General features: G+C 43.7%; 1 protein-coding gene across 3 annotated transcripts in view; it reads right to left on the reverse strand.

The window, feature by feature from the left end:
* Positions 1-21,537, reverse strand: part of LOC135503838 (AT-rich interactive domain-containing protein 3B-like) — a 67,038-nt gene extending 45,501 nt beyond the window's left edge. For all 3 annotated transcript variants that reach the window (XM_064922001.1, XM_064922009.1, XM_064921993.1), the window contains exons 1-2: positions 20,384-21,537; positions 18,446-19,087 (exon numbers count right to left, since the gene is read on the reverse strand). In XM_064922001.1, coding sequence (XP_064778073.1) covers positions 18,446-19,087; positions 20,384-20,419 — 678 coding nt within the window. In that variant the 5' untranslated portion in view covers positions 20,420-21,537. The remainder of the gene's footprint in view (positions 1-18,445; positions 19,088-20,383) is intronic.
* Between the last annotated feature and the right edge of the window lie 48 nt (positions 21,538-21,585).

Consider the following 21,585-nt stretch of genomic DNA (forward strand, 5'->3'; position numbering starts at 1 on the left):
GTCACTTTGAAAATACATTTCTAAAGATTTATTTCGGTCCAAAGTGAAGCATTTAACTTGTACATGCCCTTTAGGTTTCATGTTTCAAGTTTTATTGTCACATGCACAAGTACAGTTAAATGCATTCTCGCGCTTTCTCAACAATGCAGTAATCAAGATCAGCAGTACTATACATTTTATGAAAAAGTCAAGTAGAACAAAAAACACAAGAAATATAAATAAGACCACGAGAAAATAAGTAAGCTATATACAGGGTCAGTTCCAGTACCATATTTCCAATGTGCAGGGATACTGGAGTGATAGAGGTAGATATGATTAGGGGTAAGATGACAAGGCATCAGAATATATGATAAACAGAGTAGCAGCAGCATATTTGGTGATTGTATATGTATATACATACATACACGAGTCAGTATGAATGTGTGTGCATGTGTGTGCACCCTACCTACCGCCCCGACAGATCCACATATGATGCAATCTCTATTGCATCCACATTGGCCTCTCCCACCTGGACAAGAGAAACAGCATTCTCACATAGGTGTTCAAAGACTACAGATCAGAATTCAACACCATAGTGCCCTCCAAGCTCATCACTAAGCTGAGGACCCTGGTACTGAACAACAGCTGCAACTGGTTCCTGGACTTCCTGACGGGCCCACCCCCAGGTGGTAAGGGTAGGCAACAACACACACGCCACACTGACACCCTCAAAACGGGGGCCCCTCAGGGGTGTATGCTCAGTCTCCTCCTGTACTCTCTGTTCAACCACAGTTGTGGCATGGATATGTGCCCTCAGATCCTCAATAACGTTCTACAGCTGCACCATTGAGAGCATCTTGACTGGCTGCATCGCCGCTTGGTATGGTAACTGCTTGGCATTTAACGGCAAGGCGATACAGAGAGTAGTACGTACGGCCAAGTAAATTACTTAGGCCAAGCTCCCGGTCATCCAGGACCTCTGTACCAGGCTGTGTCAGAGGAAAGCCGTACAAATTGTCAAAGACTCCAGCCACCCAAGTAAGGATGGGCGATATGGAATAAAAATCAATTCTCCATTGTTTTCTAAAAGTTATGGGCGATTCACAATATAGATCTTGATTTCGTAAACTGTTCTCGAAATAAGCTTGTTGTAAAATACACTGCATTACAAAACAGTCAGCAATAATCGAACAAATTCAGGGGTTGTGAAATGATACATAGCATAGGCTAAATACAAGACTTCCACAATTATAAGACCAAATCATTATTTATTGACTCAAAATAGTTTACATGCTTTTTTTGCAATAATCACTGATCTGGCTTTCAGGTCTGTCTATAAAAACACAATTTTTGTAACAAATTTAACCACAAAACACGCATAACGCACATTCACTAATAATGAAAAATTCTGGAAGCAGGCATAGAATATTAACACAGGTAGGTCTCAATCTCTCAAGCACAAACCCACATGCTAGTGAGGACACAAGCTCATTTTTATACTTCAAGTTTTGCCAACTTGTAATCTATTTGCTAGCTAACAAGGTAGAACAGTAATTGTTATGGACATAATCTTCAGTCCATCTCTAACTGTTTGAACATGCTAGCCTGTCCACTTGGTTCAGATGATGAAAATCAAGTGACCTACCTTATTTCTCAGAATGACAAAACTTGCCAATTCCTTGTATAATAGATTTTTATGCTCATTTCACATTTATAAATCACAGATTAGACAGCTAGTATAACAGTCTTTGGCTAAAATGCTGCTAGTGGTACGTGGTACCCCAATGCAGCTCAAAACAGAAACTGAGCATTTATTTTCCATAATCAATGTTCATTGACTCTCCCGTTTTGGTAGTCTGCTCTTCATACAATTTCAGGAGTTGAGACACAAGGGTATCATAAAAAAAAACTTGATTCTTGCAATACAGGCATCTATCTGTATTGACCCTTTTTACATAAACTCTTGACTGATCGGGGCGGCAGGTAGCCTAGTGGTTAGAGCGTTGGGCCAGTAACCAAAAGGTTGCTGGATTGAATCCCAGAGCTGACAAGGTAAAAATCTGTCACTCTGCCCCTGAACAAGGCAGTTAGCCCACTGTTCCCCAGTAAGCCGCCATTGTAAATTTGTTCTTAACTGACTTGCCTTGTTTAAATAAATCACATAACGCTGCTGGAACCGTTTATTGCCTAGTCACTTTATTCCTAAATACAGTGCCTTCGGAAACTATTCAGAACCCTTTGAGTTTTTCCACATTTTTGTTAATTTTATTCTAAAATGTATTAAATAAAACAATTTCCTCAGCAATCTACACACAATACCCTATCATGACAAAGTGAAAACAGGTTTCTGGACATTTGCAAATGTATTAAAAACAAAAAAAGAAATACGTTACTTACATAAGCATTCAGACCCTTTGCTATGAGCCTCGAAATTGAGCTCAGGTGCATCCTATTTCCATTGATCATCCTTGAGATGTTTCTACAACTTGATTGGTAAATTCAACTGATTGGACATGATTTGGAAAGGGACACACCTATCTATATAAGGTCCCACAGGTTGCCAGTGCCTATCAGAGCACAAAACCAAGCCATGAGGTCGAAGGAATAGTCCTTAGAGCTCCGAGACAGGACCAAAACATTTCTGAAGCATTGAAGGTCTCCAAGAGCACAGTGGCCTCCATCATACTGAAAATGAAAAGAAGTTTGGAAACCCCAAGACTCTTCCTAGAACTGGTCGTCTGGCCAAAACTGAGTAATCGGGGGAGAAGGGCCTTGGTCAGGGAGGTGACCAAGAACCCGATGGTAACTCTGACAGAGCTCTAGAGTTCCTCTGTGGAGATCAGAGAACCTTCCAGAAGGACAATCATCTCTGCAGAACACCACCAATTAGGCCTTTACGGTAGAGTGGCCAGGGAGAATCCACTCCTTAGTAAAAAGGCATGACAGCCCAGTATGAGTTTGCCAAACGGCACCTAAAGACTCTCAGACCATGAGAAACAAGATTCTCTGGTCTGATGAAACCAAGATTGAACTCTTTGGTATGAATGCCAAGCGTCACGTCTGGAGGAAACCTGCCACCATCCCTACGGTGAAGCATGGGGGTGGCAGCATCTTGCTGTGGGGATATTTTTCAGGGACTGGAAGGCTTGTCCAGATTGAGGCAAAGATTAAATGGAGCAAAGTACAGGAGATCCTTGATGAAAACCTGCTCCAGAGCGCTCAGTACCTCAGACTGGGGCGAAGGTTCACCTTCCAACAGGACAACGATCCTAAGCACGCAGCCAAGACAACTCAGGAGTGGCTTCGAGACAAGTCTCTGAATGTCCTTGAGTGGCACAGCCAGAGCCCGGACTTGAACCCGATTGAACATCTCTGGAGAGACCTGAAAATAGCTGTGCAGCAATGCTCCCCATCCAACCTGACAGAGCTTGAGAGGATCTGCAGAGAAGATTGCAAGAAACTCCCCAAACACAGGTGTGCCAAGCTTGTAGCATCATACAAATCAAATTTTATTTGTCACATACACATGGTTAGCAGATGTTAATGTGAGTGTAGCCAAATGCTTGTGCTTCTAGTTCCGACAATGCAGTAATAACCAACGAGTAATCTAGCTAACAATTCCAAAACTACTACCTTATACACGTAAGTGTAGAGGGATAAAGAATATGTACATAAAGATATATGAATGAGTGATGGTACAGAGCGGCATAGGCAAGATGCAGTAGATGGTATCGAGAACAGTATATACAGAGGAGTATGTAAACAAAGTGGCATAGTTTAAAGTGGCTAGTGATACATGTATTCCATAAAGATGCAGTAGATATAGAGTACAGTATATACATATACTAATGAGATAAATAATGTAGGGTATGTAAACATTATATTAAAGTGGCTAGTGATATATTTTACCATCAATTCCCATTATTAAAGTGGCTGGAGTTGAGTCAGTGTGTTGGCAGCAGCCACTCAATGTTAGTGGTTGCTGTTTAACAGTCTGACGGACTTGAGATAGAAGCTGTTTTTCAGTCTCTCGGTCCCAGCTTTGATGCACCTGTACTGACCTCGCCTTCTGGACAATAGCGGGGTGAACAGGCAGTGGCTCGGGTGGGTGTTGTCCTTGATGATCTTTATGGCCTTCCTGTAACATCGGGTGGTGTAGGTGTCCTGGAGGGCAGGTAGTTTGCCCCCGGTGATGCGTTGTGCAGACCTCACTACCCTCTGGAGAGCCTTACGGTTGTGGGCGGAGCAGTTGCCGTACCAGGCGGTGATAGAGCCCGACAGGATGCTCTCGATTGTGCATCTGTAGAAGTTTGTGAGTGCTTTTGGTGACAAGCCGAATGTCTTCAGCCTCCTGAGGTTGAAGAGGCGCTGCTGCGCCTTCTTCACGATGCTGTCTGTGTGGGTGGACCAATTCAGTTAGTCTGTGATGTGTATGCCGAGGAACTTAAAACTTACTACCCTCTCCACTACTGTTCCATCGATGTGGATAGGGGGGTGTTCCCTCTGCTGTTTCCTTGAAGTCCACAATCATCTCCTTAGTTTTGTTGACGTTGAGTGTGAGGTTATTTTCCTGACACCACACTCCGAGGGCCCTCACCTCCTCCCTGTAGGCCGTCTCGTCGTTGTTGGTAATCAAGCCTACCACTGTTGTGTCGTTAGCAAACTTGATGATTGAGTTGGAGGCGTGCGTGGCCACGCAGTCGTGAGTGAACAGGGAGTACAGGAGAGGGCTCAGAACGCACCCTTGTGGGGCCCCAGTGTTGAGGATCAGCGGGGTGGAGATGTTGTTACCTACCCTCACCACCTGGGGGCGGCCCATCAGGAAGTCCAGTACCCAGTTGCACAGGGCGGGGTCGAGACCCAGGGTAAGCAAATTGGAGTGGGTCTAGGGTGTCAGGTAGGGTGGAGGTGATATGGTCCTTGATTAGTCTCTCAAAGCACTTCATGATGACGGAAGTGAGGGCTACGGGGCGGTAGTCGTTTAGCTCAGTTACCTTAGCTTTCTTGGGAACAGGAACAATGGTGGCCCTCTTGAAGCATGTGGGAACAGCAGACTGGGATAGGGATTGTCTGAATATGTCCGTAAACACACCAGCCAGCTGGTCTGCGCATGCTCTGAGGGTGCGGCTGGGGATGCCGTCTGGGCCTGCAGCCTTGCGAGGGTTAACACGTTTAAATGTTTTACTCACCTCGGCTGCAGTGAAGGAGAGTCCGCATGTTTTGGTTGCGGCCATGTCAGTGGCACTGTATTGTCCTCAAAGCGGGCAAAAAAGTTATTTAGTCTGCCTGGGAGCAAGACAACCTGGTCCGTGACTGGGCTGGTTTATACCCAAGAAGACTCGAGGCTGTAATCCAGGGGTGGGCAATTCCAGTCCTCGAGAGCCTGATTGGTGTCACAGTTTTGCTCCAGCTAACACACCTGACTCCAATAATCACCAAATCATGATCTTCAGTTTAGAATGCAATTTGAATAATCAGCTGTATTTGCTAAGGATGGAGAAAAAGTTACACCAATCAGGCACTCGAGGACTGGAGTTGCCCACCCCTGCTGTAATCGCTGCCAAAGGTTCTTCTACAAAGCACTAATTAAAAGGTCTGAATACTTATGTAAATGTGACGTGTTATTTTTATGTGTTAATTTATTTTTAAAAAGTTAGCTTTGTCATTATGCAGTATTGTTTGTAGATTGAGGGGGGGGGGGGAACTACGTAATCAATTTTAGAAAAAGACAAACTACAAAATGTGGGAAACGCCAAGGGGTCTGAATACTTTCCAAAGGCACTGTATACATCTACCAACCTCAATTACCTAGTACCCCTGCAAATCGACTCTGCACTGGTATCCCGTGTTCCACTGTGTATTTATTCCTTGTTATTATTTTGCTCTATTTAAAACAAAATATTTCTCTAGATTCTTGGGCTTGTAAGTAAGCATTGGAGTGTGTTGGAGTGTCCGTGTGAATGAGTGTGTAGAGTGTGTGTAGAGTGTGCATAGAGGGTCAAAGCAGAAAACCGGTGACGCCACTTTGTTCGCTATTTAGCAGTCTTAAGGCTTGAGGATATAGATGCTGTTCAGGAGCCGTTGGTGTCAGACTTGTTGCTTCGGTACCGCTTGCCGTGAAGAAGCAAAGAACAGTCTATGGCTTTGGTGGCAGGAATCATTTTCCGGGCCTTCCTTTCACATACTCTACTGGGTGGTTCAAAAATAGAGTTCCTGCTAAATAAGGAAATAACTATTTATTTAGCAGTTAAATCATAAAAGTAAACAACCCACTGACATTTACTATATTGATGCTATAAAGCGTACAGAACGATAAACTGACACTTTCAACATTTGAGTAATGCAGTTAAACAAGTTTGACAAAAATGCTCCTGAAATGTTGTACTTTCTTCATATTCTTCATAAACCAATCGTCCAAACCTAATCTCTCTATCATAATTCATTATTGGTTTTAACCCTTGTAGGATGGCCAAAATTAGGGTGACAAAATCAATGTAGGCCAAAGAAAATTCTGGAAAACGCATTGTGTAAACTAGGCTAGATGCTGTGCGATAATTAAGGCTAACTGACAGGCCCACCGTTGTTGAACTCGTCATTTTTCTTTTCGAATCCAGAGGACATAAAAAAAAAATGTGAGGTAAGATAGAGATACATTTTGGTATCCACTGTTCATGTGAAATTCCTGTTATTTTTAAAAACAAGCGCATCTCTAAAATGTCAACGGTGAACTGTGTGTACCGCAACCTTTACATTCTCAAAGTCTCTTCCATTGAATTCGTGTCATGTAAATTCTCCTCCTTTCCAGACCAGTGTGGTCACAGTTCTCCCTGCGCTGTGAGTCACGTTAGTCGCGTCAACCATTCTAGGTTAATTGTTCGTGGAGGATTAAAACATTTATTTGAGTCAGGCAGGTCTGACTGGATGTCTTTTGTTTGACCAGATGGTGGACCAATCTAGGCTAATTCAGGTGAGGAAAGAAAACAGCCTCCACAGTCCTCACATTTAGATCCATGCAAATGTCTGATTTCTGAAATCTGCATGGATCCAAAACTTGCAAAGGCTCTTTTTTTCAGTTGATGTTTTTATCTTCCTACTCATTCCATACCTTATCAGGTATACCACAGTATCCTCCATTTTATACTGAACATAATCTTTACCATTCAATGCAGTCCCAACTCTTTCTCTTCAAAGGCTTGAGTTTAATAATTAACATTTTTGGACCAACCTTTTAAATCATTTACCAACACGGCTTTTGAAATGATCGACTCCAGTTGACATGGTTCATAGTTCTATTGAGAATGTGATTGTCTACTAACTAGATCAGCAAAAAATAATCACAGGTTGTATTTCCTAATCTATCAAACCCCCATTTCTATATCTCACATTTAATATAATCTGAATCTCTAGAGTCAGGAACTGTTCACCATATTCTGACTGATATGGACATCAGACAAAAGTAGTTTGCTTGATTTCAAAGTTGGGAGTAGGGTTGTTTTAGTTGAGAAACATGAGCCTAGAAAGACAAGCCTCAAGAAAGACCTTCGCAAGTCCAATCTATCCATGTGCCTGATTTGCAAGTGAAATGTCTCTAAAATACAAGTTTCACTGCTTCACAACAACACAGAGAACGCAATATTGAACTGTTTTTTAGTTCAGAAATAGGGTGAAACACGACTCGACATGGTGAAAATTCTCAGATTTCCGAATGTGTGAAAACATCAGCTGGCACAGCAAAGCAGACATTGGTTTTGCTGCGAAATATTACGTTTACCACTATAAACGAGTGGCGAATTCTCTCTCTCTCTGCCTCCTCTGCAAGAAACTGGTGCTGACAAGCGGGGGTGATTACACGGAGGCCTGTATTGTGAAGACTTGGCAGATTAACAACCTGGCCACACACTTGCGCTGTAAAATACTGTACGCTACACAGGAGGTTGGCAGGCAGGTCGTCTGCACATGCCGTTAGAGCAGGGGGTGGACTGCGGTGAGGTGGGCGGAGAGAAAGGCAGCAGTGAAATGAAAGCCTCCCTCCTACACACCTCCTGCTCCTCTGCCTGGCTGGGTGCCAGGCTCCAGTCAGCTGCGCTGCTGCTTCAGTGTTGTTTACCCAGGGCCTCTGGCACAGCGGGTCATTTAGCAACTCAGGGCCCGCCTGCCACTGGCCTGGACCTGAGCCAAACCACCGCCAGGGTTCGGAGACGGCCAAGACTGCCACTAACAATAACGAAACGCCTTTCACTCCTCACCTCCACATTGTGCTTTCAATAGGGAGCGCAGCCCGGTTTCGACACGCCAGGATTAAACTCAGACCCGACCCGGACCACCCTTCCCTCCGGTCTGTTCTAAAGACATGCTACGGATACTAAATAGTCAGTGGTGTTAGTGAGAATTCACTCACTTCTAGACGGAGATAGAAATGTTAAGTTTAATGACGAGGCTCTGCTGTGACATCGGAGCTCAGCTTGGCTCTGTTCCCTGGCTGCAGCCATGGTGGAGGCCTTTGTTTCACTTGGCCATTTCATCTCATCTGTCTGTGCATAGGGGGCTTCATTAAAGAGCAGGTGTTGAGATATGTCATAGTGGGAAGGATATGGTCATTGAGGGTGAAGAGAGAGGGAGAGAGAAAGGGAGAAAAAAATGGGGCGCAATAGAGAAGAGGGGGGAGAGGGAGATAGGGAGCGGGGCTTGAGGTTGCTGCTGACTGATCAGATTACACCAGCCATCAGTAGCTTTCCAATAAGGGCTAAGGAAGTCAAATCCTCCAGGTCAATTTATTTTTTGGGGGGGGGGGTGATAGCCCTAAGGGCATGTGCCATTTGCATTTAATATGTGAGAACTTTTGCCTTGGTAAACTTTGTGCTCAGCATTGCAACCGATACGAACTAGAGATCAGATTTAAGCAAGCCATACTCTTATTGTCATTATCAAGAACATACATTTGAAACATCACTGAGGTTAGGGCGGCAGGTAGTCTAGTGGTTTGAGTGATAGGCCACTAACCGAAAGGTTGCTAGTTTGAATCCCTGACGGGGGGGGTCTGTGACCCAACTCTGAGGGTGACTTAGTTGGGATATGCGAAAAACACATTTCCAATTCACACGAGTATTAATACACACTTGTACATAGGGCTGGGCAATATATAAAATTAAGAATCTAGGTAATTTATTTATTATGCGTGTTTATGGCCACTTGTTCTCACGTTGTCTTCCCATTTACACACATACACACCAAGCTCCTCCCCCTGCCACTAATGACAAAGTTGAGAGATCACTTCTTCCTCTTTGACAAGCAGTTTCAACTCGCTATTTGCATTTGAGGTTTGGTCCAACAGAAACATTCATACGGACACCAAAACACATTGAGACAATATTTTACCATAATAAAAGGGGAAGTTACCCATTTTCATGTCGCAACTCCTCACATTGTGGTTGTATCAATGAACATTGACTCTGGAAATGTAATGCTCAGTTTGTCACGTGTGGCATTGCGCTACCACGTACCGCTAGGAGCATTTTAGCCAAAGACTTATACTAGCTGTCTAGTTTTACATACAGTGCCTTGCGAAAGTATTTGTCCCTCTTGAACTTTGCGACCTTTTGCCACATTTCAGGCTTCAAACATAAAGATATAAAACTGTATTTTTTTGTGAAGAATCAACAACAAGTGGGACACAATCATGAAGTGGAACGACATTTATTGGATATTTCAAACTTTTTTAACAAATCAAAAACTGAAAAATTTGGCGTGCAAAATTATTCAGCCCCTTTACTTTCAGTGCAGCAAACTCTCTCCAGAAGTTCAGTGACGATCTCTGAATGATCCAATGTTGACCTAAATGACTAATGATGATAAATACAATCCACCTGTGTGTAATCAAGTCTCCGTATAAATGCACCTGCACTGTGATAGTCTCAGAGGTCTGTTAAAAGCGCAGAGAGCATCATGAAGAACAAGGAACACACCAGGCAGGTCCGAGATACTGTTGTGAAGAAGTTTAAAGCCGGATTTGTATACAAAAAAGATTTCCCAAGCTTTAAACATCCCAAGGAGCACTGTGCAAGCGATAATATTGAAATGGAAGGAGTATCAGACCACTGCAAATCGACCAAGACCTGGCCGCCCCTCTAAACTTTCAGCTCATACAAGGAGAAGACTGATCAGAGATGCAGCCAAGAGGCCCATGATCACTCTGGATGAACTGCAGAGATCTACAGCCGAGGTGGGAGACTCTGTCCATAGGACAACAAATCAGTCGTATATTGCACAAATCTGGCCTTTATGGAAGAGTGGCAAGAAGAAAGCCATCCATAAAAGGTTTTGTTTAAAGTTTGCCACAAGCCACCTGGGAGACACACCAAACATGTGGAAGAAGGTGCTCTGGTCAGATGAAACCAAAATTGAACTTTTTGGCAACAATGCAAAACGTTATGTTTGGTGTAAAAGCAACACAGCTCATCACCCTGAACACACCATACCCACTGTCAAACATGGTGGTGGCAGCATCATGGTTTGGGCCTGCTTTTCTTCAGCAGGGACAGGGAAGATGGTTAAAATTGATGGGAAGATGGATGGAGCCAAATACAGGACCATTCTGGAAGAAAACCTGATGGAGTCTGCAAAAGACCTGAGACTGGGACGGAGATTTGTCTTCCAACAAGACAATGATCCAAAATATAAAGCAAAATCTACAACAGAATGGTTCAAAAATAAACATATCCAGGTGTTAGAATGGCCAAGTCAAAGTCCAGACCTGAATCCAATCGAGAATCTGTGGAAAGAACTGAAAACTGCTGTTCACAAATGCCCTCCATCCAACCTCACTGAGCTCGAGCTGTTTTGCAAGGAGGAATGGGAAAAAATTTCAGTCTCTCGATGTGCAAAACTGATAGAGACATACCCCAAGCGACTTACAGCTGTAATCACAGCAAAAGGTGGCGCTACAAAGTATTAACTTAAGGGGGCTGAATAATTTTGCACACCCAATTTTTCAATTTTTGATTTGTTAAAAAAGTTTGAAATATCCAATAAATGTCGTTCCACTTCATGATTGTGTCCCACTTGTTGTTGATTCTTCACAAAAAAATACAGTTTTATATCTTTATGTTTGAAGCCTGAAATGTGGCAAAAGGTCGCAAAGTTCAAGGGGGCCGAATACTTTCGCAAGGCACTGTATGTGCAACATGGCAACTTGTTCTCATTCTGAGAAAAAAAAAAGGTAGGCTGCTTGACTTCAACATCTGAACAAAATGGACAGGCTGTTCAAACAGAGACGGTGTGTTCATAACTTAAATGAACAATAATTAAATTATTAGTGGGTCTTGTGGTTGTGGAAAGCCGAGGTATAATTTCACAAGCGGTGAATTCAATAGCTTATTGCTGACTGCTTGAAATGCAGTGTATTCTACCTTTAAATTGTACAATGAAGTTTCTTTAGAGAATTTTTAAAAATTAATCGAGATGTATCGTATTAAATCGAGATATATAATTAAATCACCCATAAGTTTAAAAAAATTAAATTGGGATACACTACATGTATGTGGACCCTTCCAACTTGCGGATTCAGTTATTTCAGCAACACACATTGATGACAGGTGTATAAAATCGGGCACACAGCCATGCAATCTCCTTAGATAGACATTGGCAGTAGAATGGCCCGTACTGAAGAGCCCAGTGACTTCAGCATGGCACTGTTATAGGATGCCATCTTTCCAGTTGGTCAAATTCCTGCCCTGCTTGACCTGCCCTGGTCAACTGTAAATGCTGTTATTGTGAAGTGGAAACGTCTAGGAGCAACAAGAGCTCAGCCGTGATGTGGTAGGCCACAAAAGCTCACAGAATGGGACCACTGAGAGTTGAAGTACGTATCACTTAAAAATCATCTGTCCTCGGTTGCAGCACTCACTATCGAGCTCAACTGCCTCTGGAAGTAACGTCAACACAAGAACTGTTTGTTGGGAGCTTCATGAAATGGGTGTCCGTGTCCGAGCAGCCCCACACAAGCCTTAAATCACCATGTGCATGTCACGCCTTGGTCATTGTATTTTGTGTTTTCGTTATATATTTGGTCAGGCCAGGGTGTGACATGGGTTTATATATTGTATTTTCGTATTGGGGTTTGTAGTATTTGGGATTGCGGCTGAGTAGGGGTTTTCTATAGGCTTGGCTGCCTGAGGCGGTTGTCAATCAGAGTCAGGTGATTCTCGTTGTCTCTGATTGGGAAACGTATTTAGGTAGCCGGGGTTTCTCTGTGTATTTCGTGGGTGATTGTTCCTGTCTCTGTAGTTTCACCAGATAGGCTGTATTTAGGTTTCACGTTCCGTTTTGTTGTTTTGTATTTGTCTCAGTATTTTCATGTATTCGTCATTTGTTTCATTAAACAACATGAGTAACCAACACGCTGCATTTCGGTCCGACTCTCTTGCGACAAACGAAGAACGCCGTTACAGTGCAGTGCAAAGCATCGGCTGAAGTGGTGTAAAGCTCGCCGCCTTCGGACTCTGGAGCAGTGGAAACGCGTTCTCTAGAGTGATGAATCACACTTCCCAATCTGGTAGTCAGACAGACTAATCTGGGGTTGGCAGATGCCAGAAGAATGCTACCTGCCCAATGCATAGTGCCAACTGTAATGTTTGGTGGAGGAGGAGTAATGTCTGGGGCTATTTTTTAATGGCTCGGGCTAGTTTGGGGAAGGCCCTTTCCTGTTTCAGCATGACAATGCCCCCATGCACAAAGCAAGGTTCACACAGAAATGGTTTGTGAGATCGGTGTGGAAGAACTTGACTGGCCTGTACAGAGCTCTGACCTCAACCCCATCAAATACCTTTTGGATGAATTGGAAAGCGGACTGCGAGCCAGACCTAATTGCCCAACATCAGTGTCCAACCTCACTAATGCTCATGACTGAATGGAAGTAAGTCCCCGCAGCAATGTTCAAAAACCTAGTGGAAAGCCTTCCCATATTAATGCCCATGATTTTGGAATGAGACGTTCAACAAATAATTTTGGCAAATATAGAAACACCCACCAAATTATTATTATTACATATGGTGGCAGAAAACACCATCTTCAATAATATTTGGCCTCTTTTTGGTTCATGTGGCCATAGTGCTGGAGCTGCAATCAAGAGCACGGATCTTGAAATTCAACAACTCCTTTCTTCCCTGTAGCCTCAGACAAAAAACACTATGCCAATCCATGGTCGGTAGACTCAACTATGCCAATAAAGCTGAGGTTGAGTGGGCCAAGCTCTGGTCAGGTCAGCTGGTACACATCTTTAGCACAGCATTGTCAGTCTGTCTGTCTGAGAGAGAAGTAGAGAGGAGCCATGAGGGTTCCCCAGACCAGACCAGCCTCCCCGGGAGGGCTCTCTCCCAGCAGCAGCAGGTGTGCCCTTTGAGACGGAGATAAATAAAATAAAGTGTCTTTCCTTGCACCAGCCCTCCCCTCCCGCTCCTTTTTCTTTTACAGCTCCTGTGACAATGACTAAAATAAATTAAAAGATCACCAATCACGGCCCTGACAGAACAGCACAGATACGCTACCCCACCCCCCCAGCCTCTTGTAGGAGCCACAATGAGAATGCTCACTGTTTGAACAGTTAACTCTTTAATTCCGTCTGGAATGTTTCCTTTGGGTGGGGCAGTGCAATGTTGAGACAAACCAATATCCCCCTGACCCCACCCCTCCACAACGTCTCCCCCTTCATCTCTCTACCTCTATTTCTAGGTTAGCGGAATATAGGAGCAGGATACCACAAGCAAACTCCCACAAAGGAGCCTTCCTACAGCCCCATGGTTCGATCATCTCACGAGATTACTCAGGCTCACGTCTCCTTTCTAAATCTCTGTAAATCTGACACCTAAACAGGTTCTGTATTGGTTTCTATACCAAGTCAAACTAGCACAGTGACATTTAGTACAGACTACTCTCTGATGAAAAGAATGCTATTAGAATGGTGGAGTCGGTGCTAATCGCGTGTTGCCTCCTACACCCAAACCACCCAGCCAGGGCCCTTTGTTAATGAGGCACAACGAAGGCCCACAAAGCACTGGTCCACAAACAGACAGAAAATCCCACTACAGACGCAAGGCACCATGTGAAGCAAACGTATAAACACAGCGCCGAGTCTGTTTAAAGAGTTTGAAATGCTCCATCACTGAAACCCAGGTTATGAAAATAAAGATTGGATTAAAATACACAAGAAAAACATCAACATACATAATTCATTAATGTGGACTGACTGAAGCATGAAAATAGAAACGTATACAAGGACACTTAGTTCAAACACACTGTTAAAGCCACATCTTAAATCAGCCTAACACAAGAGCAACATAAACTACGGATATCCTAATTTATATAATCATAAACTTCTCAAACTGTATTATCATAAATCCTGGCTCCAGCCACAATCTCACTGGGTAGTTGTCCACCACAAACTAAAACTAAAGCTGGAATCATGGAGGCCCTGAGCAGTCTAATCTGTTTTAAGACAAGCTCTGAAATTAACAGGCCAAATTAGGCAATGTTAACCCCTTAGCGCTCAGCCTATCAATCACATGAATCACATTAGGACACATCAAGAAAGCCCAGATCATAGGATGTGTGTTCTCAATCGGTTCTTATTCTGTTAGTTCCTGTATTCTGAATTGAAAAGAAACTCCAGCACATTGGCGATCTCGATGGTCCACAAAAAAAGTTATGGATCTTATGTAACTAACGATTCAGTCTCAATAGAACACCAGAAATGAAAAATGTAAAGTTAGTTACTGTATTGCCAACTCCACAAGAGACGTCCATCTGAGTGGACAAAAGACTGTACAAACATTCTTCAACAGGACTAGGCTATACTTATTCAACCAGTCTTTAAACACAACCATTAGAAAACCTGTGGAGAACGAATGAGACACCTTTGTGTGTGTGTGTGTTTTTTTTAATGCTTTCAGCTGTACAACAAATAGGTGTTGCACAATGGTTCTATAAATAGATGTGAAGAATTATCTAGGCCGGGAAATTCTGTTGGTTGAAAAAGGCCGTGTGAGAAGAACTCTAGCCTGTGGCAGGTAAGAAAATAAACTAAAAGCAGACTGTGTTCACTTAACTAAACACGGCAAGAATCTGGCTTATAATAGCTACAGATCCCTAGTAGTAGCTGTCAATAGGAGAAAACAAACAGGATGTTGCTAAACAAAGGAGATGGGAGGGTTCAAACTGAACAAGTATGCAACATCATTGAAAAACAGGTAGTAAGTGGCATTGGATAGTGAATACAAACAAGGCAACATTGTGAAGCCTTTAACAAGGTCATACTGATGCCGTACACCTGTACTGTATCACAGACTAGGCAAGGAGGGAGAGAAGCCCCATGATTCCAACCACAGCCTCGATCTCTGAGAACTGAAGCCATGTCACCGTGCAAAGAAACCATTTCTCATACATTTCCAGTGGTCTTCCCAGCACTCTGCTGGGCAGATGCATCAGGCTGCATTTGATCCACATTTCATTGTCAAAATGCATAGTGGAATACATCTGCTAAATATGTCACCATAAACGAGGCTTAACATTCACCCCCTCCTCCCTGCTCTAAAAGCAGCTCCCACAACCTCCATCGATCGCATCGCAGGCAGCTGCAGCTGTGCAGCCAGCTCCCCATTTCCTGACTGATGCGTTGCTGGGGCGACAGCTGAATTATGCAACAGCATGCATTCTACAAACATGTTTTAATGCCTGGCCAGTAACTAGCAGCAGCCAGCAGTAGAAACCAGCAGTGCTTGGAGTTTAATGATGTGATGAGAGAGGGGCTCTGAGAAACCATGTCACAGTGCAAAGAAACCATTTCTCACATTTCCAGTGGTCTTCCCAGCACTCCCTCCTCGACCCAGCTTAGCGCTCCCTGACTCGGTCATCACTACAATGCAAATGAAGCCCCAGTCTAAGTTTTGTTGATTAGGTCTCCCTTGACACCAGAAAAAAAGGAACATCAACGATGTAAACATGAAGAAATGGCAGATAAACCAGCGAAACCAAAACTACCTCTAGTCTACCACAAGTATTATCATTAGAAAATGCTCAGCTCAACCCCTCCAGTATGGAGCTGCTAGGGAGGGAGTTCGCTATCACTGTCCGACACACCAGGGCTCGGTCCACAGGCGTGATTATTACTCTATTAATCACTGGGAGATTATCATGAGGAGAGGGATACGAGAGGTCAATTAGTGGGCCTATAGCAGAGCCCAGACCGGGGGAAAGAGAGTGATCTGCCCAGTCCCAATAACACCCCGGCCACGCAATGCTTTTGTCCATCCTCTCGTTTGACAATTATTTACTCTGCTGTTTAGAGCAAGGGCGAGGTCACGACACATGCGTCAATGACAGAAAACACAAACTCTCCACCCCCGATCTTTACACCATGCACCTTTAACACAGAGTGCTGTCGTAGAGCAGTGTTTCCCAACTCCTGTACCCCCAACGGCACACATTTTTGTTGTAGCCCCAGACAAACTCACCTAATTCAACTCATTGAGGGCTTGATGATTAATTGACAAGTTGAACCAGGTGTGCTTGTCCAGGGCTACAATAAAAATGTGTGCTGTTGGAGGTTCTGGAGAACTGGAGTTGGGAAACACTTAGAGGACATTCAGTTGAATGCATTAGGTTGTAAAAACTAACTAGGTATCCCTAATTTCCCATTCTTGGCCAATATAACAATTGCATAATATCAAATCAGTGGTAGGTTGTTCTATTTGTTTTTTATAACCTTAATATAAAGTAATATAATAGGCTACTTCAAACCTTTGTGACACCCAGATTATGGTGTGCCATTGCTTTTGAAAATATTAATCAACACTCCCTCCAGAGAATGGTATTTATTGCATTTGCTGGGGCTTCTCTCCAGCCTCTTGAAGACAATACAATCAAAAAAGTCCCCCTTCAGCAGTGCAACCTAAAACTGCCACAAGAGATGAGCAGTCGTTAAATACTGCAGAGCTGACATTATGACAGGAAAGAAAGAGAGGAAAAAAAAAAAAACGCAGACAAATCCCTGTTTGACAATGCCTCTCCAACCCCCCAGGCTCAATCCCCTCTCCTAATAAAAGAACCATGCCACAGATAGCCAGGCCAGGGCTCTGCGACACCTCTCCTGCTCGGATCACTGGTGGCTGTCTGACAACTGGCCTAAACAGAGACATGTCGACCACCTCTAACCTACTGCAGCCAATGACGCATTTTTTTGTTCACAGTCACATAACAATGTGGTCAAACTTCTTTTCATTCAGGTTGTTTCCACTGTGATCTAATAATGTGGTAGCTAGAAGTCTACTACACCCTCTATCCTGTCCGTCTGTTCTTTGTGATAACTGTAGCCTACTCGAACCATAGCACTGCTGCTGCCTGCCTGCCTCTAATCCAGGGCTCAATCTGCTGTCATTTATTTACTTCCCCTTCCACCATCACTCCTGTGGAGCTAAATGTGGAAATAGACGGAGTGACAGTCCCAAAGCCATTTCCCCTTTAAATAGACAGTAATGACATCCTTGGAAAATGATAGTGCAGCACACGCAATGCAACGGTCAGTCACAGCAATAGATCTGTTCTGCCTCCTACATCTGTCAACTCCACTGCAACATGGCTTTTTATATCAACCACTGGTGGGCTGTTACACAACACATGCTACTTCCCTAGTGCTGACTCAATCATGAAGGATAGCTTGGATTCCACTCTGCATTCTGTCGCGCCGTGACAAAGTGGTGAGGAAATATTTACCTTAAATGGAAAAAGTACACTTGGCACAGTGCTGAAACCCTTCAGATGGGTAGCACCACTACTGTGCCTTAGGATACCTCTACCTCCTCACCCCATGTGCTGCATGTCTGCCAGGAGAGCACAAGAGAGAAATCACTGAGTGCGAGAGAGAGAGAGAGAGAGAGAGAGAGCGCAGAGTGAGTGAGAGCGACACACGTGCCTGGCCCTCTGCCAGTGCACACTTCTAGGATTTTTGGCCACAAAAGCCATAGAGCGGCTCAGCCTTCCCCAGTGATTGTAAGTGTCTCACAAAGATACTGGCTGAGAGGTCTGTGTCGAAGCTAAGATTAACCCACCCGCTCACAGCAGGAGAGGGCAGAAACAAATCAGACAAAACACACAACAGGAGACTGGAAAATAGTGAAAGGCTTTCCCCCTATATGACGCTTACTTACCAAGGGGGACATTTGTATTTTCATTATACAGCTTTGTGTTGACTCACTGTGTTTGGGGAAGAGATTGTACAACTTTGGATACCAGATTAGCTGCCGAGGGGAAATATTCAAAGAAATGTGGCTTCTTTCTTCATGTGGACAAATCTATTCATTAATGTCAAGGGCAGACATAACATTACATTGGGATTGGATTTTGAGAATATAGCTAAGAAAGGACAACTGACATACATTTATAAGGAGAGTAGAATGGCGGTAAGCCAAGGTGGCCTTACCTGTTTGAACTGATCCTCAAAGCTATTCCAGTCAGCCTGCCCGTTGGGGGAGGTGGCAGAATGGAGCCCTGCAGGAGAGCGGCTCTCGTCAGGCTCCTGCTTCACCCTGACAGGTGGCAATGGCACCTGCTGGGGGCCCGAGGTAGAGTAACTGCCAAATGGATGCGCTGGGAGGCGGGAGGCACCCTGTTGTAGAGCCAGTGTCTGCTTGCGGAGGTACTCAAGACCACTAGCCCCTCCCTCTTCCTCCTCGCTCCCCTCGTCTCCATCCATCATCTCCTCATCATCCCCTGAATCCCGGCCTCTGTCCTCCTCATCCTCCCTCTCTGAGTCCACACTGCTCTGGTTAGATACCCGGGACAGTGGGCCTCCTCTGGGTATCCCTGAACCACCTCCAACCAGGGCCTTGCCCATGAAGCCAGCTCCAGAGGCCCGGGCCGCGGCCAGGATGGCCTGCTGCGCTGCTACCTGCTGGGCATACATGATGTGGGCCTCGCGGAGCCGCCTCTCTTTGCACTCCATCTCCAGCCTGGCCTGCTGCTGGCGCTGCAGCTGCTCCATGACAGCCTCCAGCTTCATTCCTCCTGCAGTGCCTGCCTGAGGATAGACACCCCCCAGACCACTCTCCTGTGACATGCTGGGCTGGGAGAGGAAGTGAGGAAGACATCAATAGCCAACCATAAACCAACAACTCAAATTACCACTGGATGTCTGGCTTTACAGGTTCTAATAAAGACATGCATAACACAAAGTGGACTATTTAGACATAAAAAACAGGGAAGTCCCATATGTCAGGATTAGACTTAGTACAGTAGGCTACAACAAACCATCCACTTCATGGGGATAACATGGGTAAGTTTCAACATGAGCACAATAGATGAGGGAAAGGCTAATTGACATTGAGGAAAGGGGAGAAGACACTGCAAAATACTGTTAATAAACAAAACAACAACAAAAAGTACAACGAAATGTACTGCATGGAAAGGATTGTATGGTATGCAATATCTGATGCTACACGTGAATGTATTTACAAATATAGTAGTAAAATGCAGGACAGATTTATACGTAGGTGTAGTATAGGTAAATGATACAATGTTCAGCACAGCTGCACAGAATACAGAAGTTACAAGACCACGTTTCGTCCTGTAGATAGATCTACAGCATATTGCATTTATGCTTCTTATTTGAAAAAAATGAATTCGAGTGAACGCATAACACTCAATTGAAATAGATATGCACCACTTTAAGAATGAGCTAAAACAATGTAAACAATTGTATTTTAACAGAAACATCAGTAACAATAACAACTTTGAAATAATTGTGAACCATGTAGCCTCGTACAGTTGTTTCTTATCATCAAAAGGTGTTAATTTAGCTTAAATCCGAAACAATAAATCAACCCAGATGTATCCTACATTCAAAATTAACGTTAGATGATTGTTAAAGTTCGATTATAATTTTATCCAAAACACATAGGCCTACAGCCTCTTTTATTCGTGCAGTCAGTCAAAATTAGCCTTCCGGATGTATATGGCGAGGCTCCAGAAAACGTACATGAGTAAACAGCGTATAGTATCGTAGCTTGCTACGCACATATAACCCCCCCCCCCTATCTAAATCATATTAGGGGAGCAGATTACAGTGCATAAAAAATATGCATGCATTTGATCTATTTTATTGGGTTACGCACTATACATTATTTATTTGCAGTAGGATTTATAACTGTAATTAAAACAGGACATTGGCAATGACGTACGCTGAACTATCAAAACCAAATATTAATAAGGATTTCCATTTGTTTTAAGCGTTACTTTTGATAGGATAAAAGCACGAGACTATATTGCTCTGCAAATAAATGTTCGCGACATCGCTCCTATAGGCTATGACACAGCCGAGACCCAGCCAGGGCACAGCGCCAAACAGGGGGAAACAACTCACCATTTGTGCCTTGCTGCTACCGGAATTGTCCACCATCCCTCCTTCCTAGGTTATCCTTTTCCCTCTTCGCTGGCACGGTTTCAATTACTTGTAAACACAGAGAAATTGTGCATGCACGGGGGGGGGGGTAAATTTGTCCACCAGCAGATAGGCAGAATGTTGGCTGTGTAACTCTCAATTGTATCTTTCTCCACTTCTTTTTTTTTATTTAGAGAAAGACGAACATGAAATATGGCCCGATCTCATATCTCGAAAAACTAGCCGTTGAGGTAACTCCCTTGACTCGATTTTCCTTCACTTGAATTACACCCCCCGTCTAGGCGTACAACATCATTAGGGCCCGCCCAGTGACAGCAACAAGTTCCAGAGTTCCAGCGCAGCGTTGGCTGAATAGTAACTATGCGTATGCAAATCTCATGAGAATGGCAATTTTATGAGAATGGCAACATTGTCAGTCCAAGCAAACTAGAGCCTATTAAATAGTACATAATAGATCGCGTGTGGCCGTTATGCTGACAGGCGTTTTCCCTCAATACAATTCCATTTAACATGTGGATAACTTGCCTGTTGAATAATTAGCCGGCCCTACATTTGACAAACATTGATAATGCAAAGCTAAAATTATATAACTATTGAGGTACAGTACTAATGCAATTTATAATCCCAGATAAAAACTACTCTGCTGAGCGGTGAACTATAAAATAGCCTACAAAGACACATTTATACAGTGATGTACGTAACGCAAGTAATGACAGCCTGTTAGCTACTTCCCTCGCCATGAAATAATATTGTGACAACTCAATTCTGCCCCCAAATGGATGGAAATGGTATGGTACTATGGCCCCACTGTATGTGTGGTCTCTATGTTCAGTTAACGATCTATTTATTCCACGTGTCAAACTCATTCCACGGAGCGCGGAATGTCTGTGGGTTTTCGCTCCTCCCTTGTACTTGATTGTGGAATTAAGGTCACTGATTAGTAAGGAACTCCCATCACCTGGTTGTCTAGGTCTTAACTGAAAGTTTAAAACAAAAACCAACAGCCCAGTTTGACACCACTGATCTAACATAACCGACCTGCTTTTATCAAGATGACTTTCCAATAAACATATTATGCATCCTCAATGCTGTACATTCAAGCTCTTCTACATAACAAATATTTGACAGAGATTAGAATGATAGTACTCTGAATTCTGTGAAAA

Source organism: Oncorhynchus masou, chromosome 2 (assembly GCF_036934945.1).
Source record: "Oncorhynchus masou masou isolate Uvic2021 chromosome 2, UVic_Omas_1.1, whole genome shotgun sequence".
NCBI classification, from domain to species: Eukaryota; Metazoa; Chordata; class Actinopteri; order Salmoniformes; family Salmonidae; genus Oncorhynchus; species Oncorhynchus masou.